The 13,728-nt window shown below is 24.2% G+C and overlaps 4 protein-coding genes across 8 annotated transcripts; 1 reads left to right on the forward strand and 3 right to left on the reverse strand.

Annotated features, from left to right (window-relative positions):
* Positions 1-1,705: 1,705 nt before the first annotated feature.
* Positions 1,706-5,384, reverse strand: LOC127280133 (vacuolar protein sorting-associated protein VTA1 homolog). Of its 5 annotated transcripts, XM_051302973.1 has the most exons (10): positions 5,177-5,384; positions 4,562-4,981; positions 4,274-4,312; positions 4,125-4,178; positions 3,958-3,993; positions 3,740-3,772; positions 3,584-3,616; positions 3,485-3,508; positions 2,918-3,148; positions 1,706-2,252 (listed from the first exon to the last, which is right to left on the reverse strand). In XM_051302973.1, exons 1-10 carry the CDS (start codon positions 5,283-5,285, stop codon positions 2,101-2,103), a joined length of 1,131 nt encoding a protein of 376 aa, XP_051158930.1. In that variant the 5' UTR covers positions 5,286-5,384; the 3' UTR covers positions 1,706-2,100. The 5 variants fall into 5 exon arrangements, with proteins under 5 accessions (XP_051158930.1, XP_051158931.1, XP_051158932.1 ...); XM_051302974.1 differs by lacking the exon at positions 3,740-3,772; XM_051302975.1 differs by lacking the exons at positions 3,584-3,616; positions 3,740-3,772.
* A 96-nt stretch (positions 5,385-5,480) lies between these two features.
* On the forward strand, positions 5,481-8,536 carry LOC127280129 (sec1 family domain-containing protein 2-like). The gene is made up of 11 exons (XM_051302968.1): positions 5,481-5,635; positions 5,715-5,926; positions 6,004-6,237; positions 6,316-6,591; positions 6,665-6,844; positions 6,918-7,178; positions 7,249-7,377; positions 7,461-7,698; positions 7,764-7,872; positions 7,953-8,099; positions 8,182-8,536. Exons 2-11 carry the CDS (start codon positions 5,729-5,731, stop codon positions 8,402-8,404), a joined length of 1,995 nt encoding a protein of 664 aa, XP_051158925.1. The 5' UTR covers positions 5,481-5,635; positions 5,715-5,728; the 3' UTR covers positions 8,405-8,536.
* A 68-nt stretch (positions 8,537-8,604) lies between these two features.
* Positions 8,605-12,080, reverse strand: LOC127280131 (CLIP domain-containing serine protease HP8-like). The gene is made up of 7 exons (XM_051302969.1): positions 11,936-12,080; positions 11,814-11,873; positions 11,505-11,742; positions 11,245-11,435; positions 11,073-11,171; positions 9,612-9,962; positions 8,605-9,434 (listed from the first exon to the last, which is right to left on the reverse strand). The coding sequence occupies exons 2-7, from the start codon at positions 11,866-11,868 to the stop codon at positions 8,725-8,727; spliced, it is 1,644 nt and encodes a 547-aa protein (XP_051158926.1). The 5' UTR covers positions 11,869-11,873; positions 11,936-12,080; the 3' UTR covers positions 8,605-8,724.
* Positions 12,081-12,217: 137 nt separating this feature from the next.
* LOC127280134 (proteasome subunit alpha type-4) lies at positions 12,218-13,691 on the reverse strand. Its single transcript, XM_051302978.1, has 3 exons — positions 13,549-13,691; positions 12,513-13,140; positions 12,218-12,442 (listed from the first exon to the last, which is right to left on the reverse strand). The coding sequence occupies exons 1-3, from the start codon at positions 13,549-13,551 to the stop codon at positions 12,300-12,302; spliced, it is 774 nt and encodes a 257-aa protein (XP_051158935.1). The 5' UTR covers positions 13,552-13,691; the 3' UTR covers positions 12,218-12,299.
* Between the last annotated feature and the right edge of the window lie 37 nt (positions 13,692-13,728).

The following is a 13,728-nucleotide window of genomic DNA, read 5'->3' on the forward strand; positions in this document are numbered from 1 at the left end:
AACTTCATGGGGGAAAAAAAAAATCATTGACACAGCTCTTTTTTAAAATGAGCATTAAGAGCTTCATTCTGCTATAAATATATATTCAGGGAACTACCACCAAGTGGAACCTTAATGGCAGAATTTTTCTTGACTGATTCGAGAATTCGAGGCTTTTATATATTATATAATATAATATAAAGAACTAAAAAAAAAAACAAATATATAAGAAAGAAGAACAAAATAATTTTTCTCATCGAGAGAAAAATTTTAGCTATGAAACATATAGGAATAAATGATTATAGAATATAATAATACTGTCATTTTCGACCACGAGCGCAGCTGAGATTTCCTTTTTATAATTCTTATTCCTAGCTGTTGTATTAATAATAATAATAATTAATAAATTCATATTAATTACATTTATAATTCACTGACATATTTATTTTCAATGAAATAAGTATATCAAATTAAAAATGTAATTAATTAAATTCCATACGACATATATTGGTGTCAAATTTAAATTAGTATATAATTAAAATAAAAAATAAAAATGCTAGTAGATATGAAATAATTGTAATTTCATTGCGACCAAGTAGATTCGCTCATCGCTGGTTTTTTTGAAATTTCTTTCTCAAATTAAATGCTTTCTCAATCTGATAATCGCCTAATATATATATATAAAAAAAAAAGTCTCATCGGCAATTTTACTATAAAGAATAATTCATCTTGATTAGTAATGCCAGCTTGAGCACAAACTAACTGCCACTTGGAATCAATGTGTTCTATTCGATATCACTTCGAATATTAAATTAATTAAACTATTATTACTGAAATATTACACATAAAAAAATGTAGTTTTACACGAGTGCACTGCTAGTGAACAATTGTTAAATCTTACGTGTCTGTTTCGATATATAGTAAAAAAAAATTAATTAAATTATATTAGAAAAAAAAAATTAATGTGCTACATAATTAGCATATTAGGGAATGTTTACATTTTCAATTTGGACTAGATTTACGAATGATTGCACGTGTATATATATAATATTGTTATTATTATAATTATTAGGAAGCATTGAACGAAAGTTGAGAAAAAAATATCTAAACAAAAAAGAAAAAAAAAATCTTTCTTTGTTTATGAGAAAACAGGCATTTTTCATAATTAAAAATAAGAAATTTTTTTTTTTTAAATTTGCTTTAAAAAAAACCATTAATTTGAAAATAATAAATTTTGAATCATTTACAATAATAGAAATAATTTTAAAATAATTTACAAAAATCCAATATTTTCGAAAGTATTTACTTCTATAATAGAATTGATTCTTTATAATTGCCTGAGGAATGAAATAATCAAACATCACGCTTTAGACTGAGTAGATATATTGTATAAATATATATACATATAGCTAATGAGTATGAATGTTGAATTATCTTTTGTGTATAACTGAGAAAGAAAAATTAGAAAAAACAAAAAATGTATTCAATGTCCTTTCAATAAAAAGCATAACGTGACATTTTCTCTTTTATTGCAATTTTTAATTAATTTATCGATTTAAAAAAAAAAATTAATTTCTTTTTTAAATTTAATGATATTAATATTTAAAAATTTTATTATAAATAAAATTAATTTTAATTAAATTAAAATTTAAAACTTGAGTTAAATTTAAAAAAAAATTGTTTAAATTCCTATTTTATTTAATATCCATAAATTAAATATTTGGTATAAATAAAATAGCATATTTATTGCATATTTTTAAATAATTTCACACTAACATTTAGGCAAGTTTTTTTTTTAAACTTAAATATATGCGACATTATTTACAAAAGAGTTTTGCGCTATCTCATCCCTTAATTAAAAAAAAAAACATATTTTGATTATAAAATTAATTTGAATTTTTAAACAATTAAAATTTATTTTTATATTTTGAAATTTTGTTAATTAAAAATAAAGAGTATCTCTAGAAGCTTTTGAACTTTGTTATTTTCTGCTGTAAGCTTTCAAATAGATGTAATTAAAATTGGCAACAATATTTTTGCTACCTTGAAAGCAGTGATCAAAGCATTTAGGTACTGTGTGTATTTTTTTTTTTTTTTGTTTTTTTTTTGTTAATAACAAAATTAAGGCATCTCTTGGCCGGTGGTCAGGAGGTGAAGAGCCTTTTGTAGATTCAAAACTGTTGTAGGTACATCGTCATAATTTAAGGCACTGCCAGCCCATTTTATAAGCTTTTGAGCCTTTGTCATTTGTTCCACGCTGAGAGTTACACCTCCTATTTGTTGCAATAGTTTTTATTTATTTATTTACTCTTTTTTTTTTAATTAATGAGCCATTCTATTATATTTCATTCAAAGTGGTTTATCTTTTTGCATCCAAAGTTTATTTTTAGAAAATTCTGCCACTTTGTAGCAATTGAGATATTTTTGGAAAAAAATTTACCAAAACTCTATTTTTTTTTTTTATTATTTAATTAATTTAGTTATTTAATTATAATTTAAAAAATTTTAATTTAATTTTTCTACTATAATTTTAATTATTTATTTTACAGTAAATTTAATATAATTAAATGACCCAAATATATATTTGTTTTTGATTTTCACTCTTAACCAAGGTATTTTTTACACATTTGTTTTTGTTTTAAAGAAATAATTTTTGTGAAGAAACTTGAGATATGCGCAAAACTAATTTCAATTATCATTATTACTAAAATATTAACTGATGGTTAATTAATTTAAAATTAATATTAGTTTTATTATCAATAATATGATAAAATTTTGAAACTACGAATACCCTGATTAATATATTCTTTACTTAAATTAATTAATATCCCTTAGGAATAATTCAAACCATTTTTATTTAAGAAAACACAATTTATAGGTAGAATTTCTCCTAAAAGATTAAAAAAAAAAAAAGATATAAATATTTTTTAAGACTTACCCACTGTTTTTAGGTTGTTAAAATTCTGAAAACTTTGTTGTCCATTATTTGGATTCGTCGGCGTAGGAGCTGGATTGTAAGGATTAGGCTCAACTGGAATGAAATTTTCATTTTCTGATGGAATATTCAATGGCTTCGGAGGTGAAATATTTGAATTAGAACTACTTGGAACTGAAGGAAATCCAAATGCATCGGTATTTGGTGGTGGACTTGATATTCCCGTGTCTGAAACTTAAAAAATTACAAATTATAATATATTCTTTTTTTAATTTTTTTTTGCTAATTATGTCAAATTAAAACGTGCTCTAATTTTTTAAGCATCATTGTAAAAAAAAGGTGATAATTTATTTATTAAGAAAAAATAAGCCATCTCATTTTGCAAATGAAATTATCGTTCAACATCGGTAATTGTTTATCAATTACGAAAGATAATTTAATAATAATAGAATGTAATAATAATAATAATACAATACAATAATAAATTAATTAACGAAATGAAGCACTAATGAAAGCATTTATGATTTGCTTTGCAATTCATTCTAAAATTTTAATTAAAAACTAAAATACCTTCCTCATTAGGTTCATCAGCAGCTGTTGAAAAATATATATGTAAATTTTTTATTAACTTTAAATAGTTTCAAAATTTTATTCTCATTTTTCAATTACCTTCACCAGATTCTTCTGTTTGATTTTCTTCAGCTGCGTTAAATTTAAATTGTATTTTTTTTTTAAATTACGATCATAATTAAAATTAATAAAATAAACAAATTTTACAATATTCACTTCAAATAATTCTTAATCTTATTCTTATTATTAAGTTACCTTCACCAGATTCTTCCGTTTGATTTTCTTCGGCTGCGTTAAATTTAAATTTTCATGATTTTTAAAAATTACTTCTTTTTTTTTATTACAAGATAGAAATATTAAATTTATTTAAAAATTTATATATTTTTATTTTTTAAAATAAATTTTGCAGAAAATTTCATTTTCTAAATAAATTAGTGAAATTTAATATTTATTTATTTTTTTTTTGCTTTTACCTTCATCAGGTTCTTTTTCAGCATTATTTTCTTCAGCTAAAAGTTAAAATTAATATTTTAAAAATTATTTTATGACGAAAATTTGATTTAAAGCGAATTTTTTTTTTTTTTTTGTAATAATTAGCTCAAAAAATAGCTGCGAAAACGTTTAAAATTAGAAATATTACCTTGATTTTCATTATTTTCTTCAGAATTTTGATCCGGTTCAATATTTTGTTTTTCTATATATGTATATAAAAATTTCATAAATTACTATCAAATTAATTTTATTTATTTAATTTAGTATTTTTATTTTATTTTTGTTGAAAGTAGTCACCTGTATCATTATCATCATCGATAGAAGCCAAATTGTCAACTGTACAATTAAGACAAAAATTATATATAAAATTATTACATTTTTTTTTAAATTTTTCTACTTTAACGGTTTATTTTATTCAAAGTTCGAATACTTTTTTTTTTTTTTTTTTAATAAACCGCTAAAAATCTTGGATAAAAATTAATAAATCAAGTGCAAAATGAGATGGCAGATGAGGTGTATTTGTATTTTTTTTAATTTAAAAAAAAAAAAATTGCCAAATGTATATATTTTTGAAAAAATTCTTACCAGATTGTGATCCACTGTCTTCTTCCTCGCCAATTGGACCAGCGACAGGTGTTTCACCATTTTTTAAACAATTATGAATATAAGCAGCTTTCCATTTTGCATATTTTCTATTTTGTGCAGCTTCTTCGGTTAAATCACCAAATGTTGTGATTACATCATATAAAAGACCAGCAGTGTAAAAACTTTGAATAACATTTTTTCCAAAATTAGAAGCACGATCACTTTTATCAGCGTATAAAAATAATTTTAATGCCCAATTTTCTAAATGTGCTTGAGCAGCAACATTATTAGTTATAGCTTCATTATCGTGTAACGATTTTTTTGTCACTTCCAACCAATCCATTAATTTCATAAGAAAATTTGTTTCTTCACTACTTTTTGATGAAAGTTTCAATCCAGTTTGAAGTGCATAAAGACGACCTAAACAATTTTTATTTAAAAAAAAATATTAAATGACAAATTTTATCAACATAATCACAAAATTTATCATACGAATGTGGATCATTTTATAATAAAATCATTTCGTTAGAAATTTTCTTAATTAGGTTTCAATCAATAATTAAAAATGAGAAAAAAAACAAATGACTTGTAAGTAAACATAACCTTTATACTTACACCAATAACTAACAACAGGATCGCGTTGATCATGTTCCGTTGCAATTTTCAAATAATGTTGAATACCTTTTAGTGAAGCGGGAATAGGAGGTAACACTGGTCCTGACATTGTTACATTTATTTATTAAATATAATTTAATTGTTCAATAAAGTCAAATGACAAATGCGCTGAAATGACGCAGTTCGATATTCGATGTACTTCGATAATCGAAATGACTTCGATTTTTTTTTTTTGAAACTCATTGGTCAGTTTCATATTTGCGCGGGTAACAGCAACCAATGAGCGATAAACAGATGGCGCCACTGAATTTTTGTATAGGTGTCATAACCTCAATAAAAATAGTTCAAAAGTGTCAAATTATGGAATAAAAACAACAATTAAATAACATTAGTTAATAATTAAAACAACTACGTGGAGATGTATTTATCAAGTTAATTATTATAATCCAATTAAAACAGGTAAAAATATTTGTCTTGTAATAAGCAAAATGAAAAAGAATTTTACAATCTTTTTTAAAATTTTATTTCTTGCCAATAGTTAAAATTATAAAGATGCAGCAAGTGAAGAGTATATTTGATTTCACTGAAACTTGCTGGAAATATGTTTTATCTGAAGTTTCTGAAGCTGCTGTTTATATAGATCATGCAGCAGCAGAATGTTTTCATTGGTATTCTGGTGATAAAGCATATATTTCTTTTAAAAATTCTGGCGCTTCTTCTGTTCATGAATTATCTCTATTTAATTTAAAGGTAAGTGTTTTAAAAAAAAAAAAATTATCACTGAAAATTACTTTTAAATTAATAATTTTTGAATTTTTTTCTTCCAGTTTATAAAAGCTAAAAAAACAAATAAAGCTGTTATTATTTCAACTTCGGCTGAATCATCATTTTACAATGAGACCATAAAATTAATATTAGAAAAAAATCATTTTTCCAAGTGTATTATATTTTGTTCAGTACCTACAAGTGTATTAAATTATAATACAATTTTTCCACGAGAAAATAAAAACTATGAATTACAACATGATTTTAAATGGACCGATGGAAAATATGATACAGAGGTAAAAAAAAAATAAAAAAAAAAAAAAAAAAACTATTAAATATTTTCAGAAAGAAATTTAAAATTTTTCTTTTTATAGATTGGAGAGACAAATGTAACGATAATTTATACACCAATATTTACTGCTTCTTTAAATGATTATGTATTTTTAACACCACCATTTGGAAATATGATGCCACCAATTGATGAAAAATCAATTATTCATTATGAAAATGATATAGAATATTTTGCTAGTTCTATGAATAGTTTATTTACAAATTTAAATGTTAAAGAAGAAATTTATTCAATGGGAAGACTGAGTAATATTGTTGCAGAAAAATTATCAACATTACCTGTTGCAATAAATAGACGCAAAGTAATTATAAAATTAATTCTAGAATTATTTCCTATTTTTTTTTTTCATTTAATTTTTTTATTTAATTTTGCAGCAAATTTCTGATGAACGAAATGTTTCTTTTATTCTATTGGATAGAACACTTGATTTATGTACAGGATGTTCTTATAATACAGAATCTCTTTTGAGTAGAATTTTGTGTACTTTACCACATTTAAATCATCATGATAATGATATTGCCGTAAATATGTCTTCTCTTTGTTTAGGAGCAGAGGTAAGAATTTAAATAATTTAAAAACTAAATTCTTTGGTATTATTTCTTTGGGGTTTTTTTTTTTTTTTTTTAGGAATGTTTGTCTTCCTTTATGGTGCCAGGTTGTTTGGCAACAAATGAAACAAATTTTATGGATTTATTGTTACATAAAAAGCAAAAAGATTTACTTTTAGCGTTTAATAAAATGTTGAATGAAATGAGTACTGTTAATGAAAGTCCAGTTAAAACAAAATTAGCAACTCGAGTATCGGCTCATAGTTTGGAAAAATTGATTCATAAATTTCGAAATACAGAAAATATTGAATCCTTAACACGATCAAGCAAAACACTTCAAGTAAATAATAATAAAATAATGGTAATTTAAAATTTTCTTTCTAATATTAAAAAAAACAATTTTTATTCAGATTATAATTGCTGTTATTCAAGCTTTAAAATCGGATAAAACATCACAATTGGAATTATTAATAAGTTTTGAAAAGTTGATACTTCAAAATTTGGCAGTCAGCCGAGATGCATCAAGTATTGTTGCTCAGGTAACAAATTTTATTAATTTATTTTTTTTAATAAATAAAATTTGTAAATACTAAATTTTTTTTATTTAAAAAAAACTAAACAGTTAAGCAATATTATTCAATCACGATCAACAAGAGGATTAAGTATGGATAATTTATTGGTACTTCTTATTCACGTTTATTCAATGGTTGGAAATGATATTAATTTTCCCCCTCAACAAGAAGAACAATTGAGAAATTCATTAGCTGAAGCTATTTTTCAGGATATTAAAAAATGTAATGAAATTGAATCAAGTGAGGATTTATCAGTTTATCATCAAACTTTAATTCTCCTCAGTTTTGGTAAGTTTTTTTAACTCCCCCCCCCAAAAAAATTAAATGCCATTTAATTAATTTTTTTCCCTTAGGTATTACTGATGAAAAATTAATGATGAAAACCTCAAAACAAATTGCCACCAATATAATGGATTTATTTCATGCAATTGCTAGTCAACGTCATACTTTACAAAATTACAAGTAATTTACTATTTTTCTTAAAAATAATTTTTAATTTTTAATTTCTTTATATGACTTTTTTTTCGTATTTATTTTTCAAGATCAATTATATATAAATCAAATAAACAAGAAATGGCAAAAAAAGTTGGTCTTGTCGAAAGACTGGTTACGGATCTAATTGATCCAAATAAATTGGAAATTCCTGATTTACAGTGCAATACATTTTCTTTACTCTCAACTAGTTTCAAGTGAGTTAATAAAAAAAAAAAAATGTTATTTGTTTTTAAAGTTGAGATAATTATTAATATTTATATATATTTTTTTTTTTAGTCTCTTAATGAAAGGTAGAATGAAACATCCATCGGACAGTTCGTTAATTATAATTTATATTATTGGTGGAATAACAGCAGATGAGGCAAGAATTGTTCATGAGAAAACATCAATAAATAATTTTGCACATCCAAAAATTATATTAAGCGGTTCGAGATTATTGAATCCATTGGATGTACTCGAGAAAATTCTATTAAGCAATTTAAGCGCTAGTTTAAGTTGAAAAAAAAATTTTTCATTTAAAAATTTTTATAAATGACAATTTTATATAAAAAAAAAGTTAAATTGTTTTTTTTTGTTAAAAAGTATTTTATATTTATTAAAAAGTTGAAATTTAATTATTTCAAACATGTCAGTTAAATAAATTAGTGAAAAAATGTAATAAACTGTTTTCTAATTAATTAGCTAAATAAAAAGTATACATTTTTACAATTGAAAATAAAATTATTTTATTTCTTCTAATGTAATGACTCAATGAAATGTAAAATAAAATTTAATTTCATAAAAAAAAGTATTTTATTTTAAATAACGAAATTTTTAAATTTACGGTCTAATATTACGAAGGATCCAAGGCATGTAATCATATACTTTGGTATAAACACCAGGCCAACCATCTAATCCACAAGGACTTGGTCCATATGAAACAACTCCAACGCTCACCCATCTTGGTTTATCGTCATTAATTCTCAATGATTTTGCCATAAGTGGACCGCCAGAATCACCACTACATGAATCTTTTCCCATTTTACCACCAGCACAAATTTGTCCATGTCCAACATCTCTTCCTCCAGTTCTATATTTAGAGGCACATTTTTCAATATTATAATCGGGAACTGATAATTTTAATTTTATTTTAGAATTCGTTCCATTTTCAGTTTTACCCCATCCGGCTGTATACAATAAACTCTCAACATTTGAATTTTGTGGTAAACAAATTGGTTGAATGTAATTTGTAAATATAACACTATGTTCAAGTCTCAATAAAGCAATATCATTTTTTTGATCAATCGATGCTGGATAATAATTTTCATGAGTAATTATTTCATTAATGGAAATTGTCACAATTGGATCAGCGCAATTTTTAAAATTTCCATAAACAATACAATCTGGATTTTTTGTTGTATCATATTCACCGAGACGAACATTCACAACTTCATAGCCTAAAGGAATCTTTTTAATACAATGACCTGCTGTTAAGACGTATTTATCATTGATAAGAACACCACTGCATTTCGTTTGCTTTCCTTTATTTGCTAAAATTTCGCAAAATTCATTCAATAATAATTAATTAAATTTCTTTAAACATTTCACAAATATTAAAAAAAATACTTTCATCATAATATTCAATTACTAATAAAATAATTAAAAAATTTAAATCTAAGTTTTTTAATTATTAACTAATTTATGAGATACTATTAATTAATACTAACGTGTTAAATATTCCAAAAGAACCATCCAAGGAAATTCATCTATATCAGCAACTTCTCCACCAACAATTTTATCCATTGTATCTTGTCCGCAATTAGTGGGAAGTAAATCATAATTTTGTGAATTTGGAGCCAATGTTGTATATGATGATGATGATGAATATAATGGACAACAAATTATAACTTCTTTACTTGATGACACTGGAACATTACATCTTGATTCTCGTAAATATTTTTTAATCTCAGGCTGCCAATATTTATTTTTAAGAATTTCCAACATTGTCGGACAACTACGAATTTCAACGCATTCTCCATATTCACCTTTTGCAGTATAACATCCAAATACCAATGACTCTGTAAAAAAAAAAAAAAGGAAAACGAAAATTAATAATAATTTTTATTATTTAAAATTATTTAAACACCAAAAATACTTACGATTAATAAAAATATTAAATATAACGAAAATAAGTAAATAAAATTCCATTTGTATTAATGAAATAAAACAAATATTATTTTTGTTTTTCGTGACTAAATAATACGCATCTAAAAAAAACCCTACCAATAAGAGAAAGAAACAATCTACGACTGACAATGTATTTCAAATCTCTAATTGTTTTATAGAGAAGCGACTGGGTTCAGGGTTAATATTGCCTCACCCATAATTTACGAATTCTATGACAAAAATCTTCAAGGCGATTTCGAAATTTCTGATAATTTATTCAAACATTGGTAAAAACCCATCAATATAAAAGCCTCGATGAATTTTTAATGTAACTCCGTCATTTTGTTTTCTTTTCTTTTTTTTTTTTTTTTACTAACAATGTTCCATTATTATTATTTTTAAAAATGAATGAACGAAAAAGTAATTTAAAATTTTTTTTAAAAAAAAATATTGATAATTATTTAATATTATTTAAGATCCATTTGATGTATTGAGAAATATCTGTATAAATAGCAGGAGTGGCAAATTTTCCACAAGATTTTACACCAAAAGAAACGGTTCCAATTAAATAATATTTTGGAGGTCCATCAAGAGCCTCGACTTTCATTAGAGGACCCCCACTATCACCGCCACATGAGTCATGGCCAATTTTTCCTCCTACACACATTTGCCCTCGACCAATAGTAATAGAATTTTTAAATTTTTTTTTACATTTTTCTAAATTTATAATTGGCATTTTTATTGTTTGTAGTACTATACTTGATTTTGATTTTTCTGGAAAAAAATATTAATGTTTTTTTGATTGTTTTTTTTTTTTCTTTACTTCAAGGTTTTTACTTTCATTTTTTTTTTTTTTAATTTAATTAGTTAAAAGAACATATTTCTCAATTGAGATTATTTATTTTTGTAATCTCTTTATGAAATATATCTCCTTTTTCAGTTGATGAAATTAGAAAAAGTTTATCATAATTCTGATGAAAGTAAATATATAAAAAAAAATTTTTTTTTTCTATTTTACTCACTGATATCTAAAATTCCCCATCCAGCGACTTCAGCTATTTCTCCAATGAAATTTTTCCTCAGCAATTCATCTCTTACTAGACAAATAGGCTTTACATTCTCTAGATAAAAAAAATTTCAATTTTTATTCAATTTCTATTTATAATAAAAAATAGGGAGTGATTAAGAACATACCATTGAAAATTACTGATTTCTTTAATTTAACAATAGCAATATCATTTCTAAGTGGAATTTTATTATATTCTTTATGAACAATAACTTTGTCTGGTTCAATATCCTGAATTGGTTCAGCACAATAATCTTTTACACAATCAGGATTTGTTTGCGTATTATGTTCTCCCACTCGTATAATTGACAATTTAAATCTACAATCATAAAAATTTCTCCATTACCTAATTTTATTTTTAAAAAATAATTTAAAATAAAATACCAACTTTTTAGGTAAATTCACAATACAATGAGCTGCAGTGATGACAATACGTTCATTAATTAAAGATCCTCCACATCTGAATGAAAATGTTGTATTTAATCCAATATTATATCCGACTTGAACAATCCAAGGATAAGCTCCTAAAGATGCATTTTTTCCTCCAATAATACGATCTGAATTACTTATGCCGCAATTTTCTTTATTGAGTAATATCCAATTAGGATGTCTCATAACGTCCAGTTCTATTAAACAATTAATAAATTAATTAATTTTTTTTTAAATTATACCTTTTTTTATATATGTATATATTCACCTGATTTTAGTCCATGTATAAAACTCCAAATGTAGATAAATATTAGAAAATACATATTATCTGTGAAAAAAAATACAGTTAAAAAATAGAGAATAAATATAAATAAAAAATATTAAAATTACCTTAGTATTTTCTTATATTAAAAAACAAAATTAAATCCCGACTCTTATTTTTAAATGTAAAACTTCTAAACTGGCAATTTTCTCAATTATCTTCCGTATCCAAAGAACAATTGACTAAAATTTATTACCGAAACGTAATCGATAAGATTTTTAGTATGATGCATTCATCTTTTTTTTTTTTTTTTTTTTAAATAAAGACTTTTATCAAATAATGCGATTAAAATTAAAATATTTAATTAAAATTTATAGATCCCAGTGCCCAAAAATATACGTTTCATTGAATTAAAAAAAAGAATTCACTTTATTGAATATATCTATTAACCAAATTCGTAGACAATTGAAAAAGGTATAAAATTAAATAAAACTAAGATTTCTGCTTTTCTTTTTTCGCCTGCTCGGCAAGTGCCTCTAATTTATCATGTTCCTGAATCAATGCATTAACTTCGGCAGCTGGCAAAATTTTTGTCTTCGTTTTTCCATTCTCTCTAGTTAAAGTTGCCAATTCAACTGTAGAAAAAAAAAATTACAATTTTATTTAAATTTTTTTAATGAAAAAAAAAATATTATTTTCTTTTACCTTTATCGGCGGAAAGTTTATTCATGTCCAATGTTTTTGAAAGAACCTTAATAGCAAGTGCCATTGCATCCTTTAATGTTGTTTCACCTTCTTTATATTCCTGTTTAAGCGATGAAATTGCAGCCGCTGAATTATTACCAATGCAAGTTGCTTTCCATCCACCATAATTTCCACTTGGATCAGATTGATAAAGTTGATAACCATAATGACGATCCCATCCCATATAAAGAATTGAAACACCAAATGGTCTTTTTCCACCGTATTGTGTATAAGCTTGTTTAACATCGCAAAGCCAAGAAACAAGTTGTTCACAAGGAATTGGCTCTCCATATTGCAAAAGATATCGTTGTCCAATTAATCGTAATTCATTTGTCAGGACATTTGCATCTGACGTAATTCCCGCCACTGAACAAACAACATCGTCATTTAATTTATAAATTTTTTCAGAAAAAAATACCTCATCGAGAAGTTTATTTGTATTTCGCTTTTCGGCAGCCAATAAAATTCCATCAGTTGCCAAAATTCCAAGACAAGTTCCCGCATGGCTAATAGCTTCCATTGCATATTCTACCTGATATAATCGACCCTCAGGTGAAAAAATTGTTGTACGTGTATCATATCGTCGAGCCTTGAAAATAATTCATTTTTTTTATCAATTAAATGAAATACTTTTTAAAACTAATAGTAATTCTTAAATGTGTATTTAAAAAAAAAAAATTTGAAAATTCAAAAGATTTTATTCAAACTCCTTCATAACAATTTAGAATGACTCTTACTTTTTTGAAATAAACTTTTAAAATCAATTATTTAGATTTAAAAGGTATTACATAAGTAAAAATTGTATAAATTAGAAATAATTAAATAATTATTTTAACAATTTAATTAATATAATGATTATTAAACTTCAAAAATTGTAGATGACAATGCATTTCCCTCCTAACCTAAAATTATGTACACAACAAAATTTTGACAAATATTCATTCATTATGAATATAATATCGAAAATTTGTAAATAATTAAAAAAACAGTTACTTACCATTTTCTGGAGATGAAAAATATAGAATAAATTATTCAATTTCTATAAACTGACAGTGTATTAAAAATGCTGTCCGAACACAAAAAAATCATGCAAACAGTCCTAAAAGCAAATTCACACTGCATAAATAACAAGGTTGGGAAGTTAGGCAAATTTAATTTGTGTCACATTTTAAAGGTT

The sequence above is a fragment of the Leptopilina boulardi genome, unplaced genomic scaffold (assembly GCF_019393585.1).
Source record: "Leptopilina boulardi isolate dan_hultmark-lab unplaced genomic scaffold, ZJU_Lbou_2.1 LbouV2_229, whole genome shotgun sequence".
Taxonomy (NCBI): Eukaryota; Metazoa; Arthropoda; class Insecta; order Hymenoptera; family Figitidae; genus Leptopilina; species Leptopilina boulardi.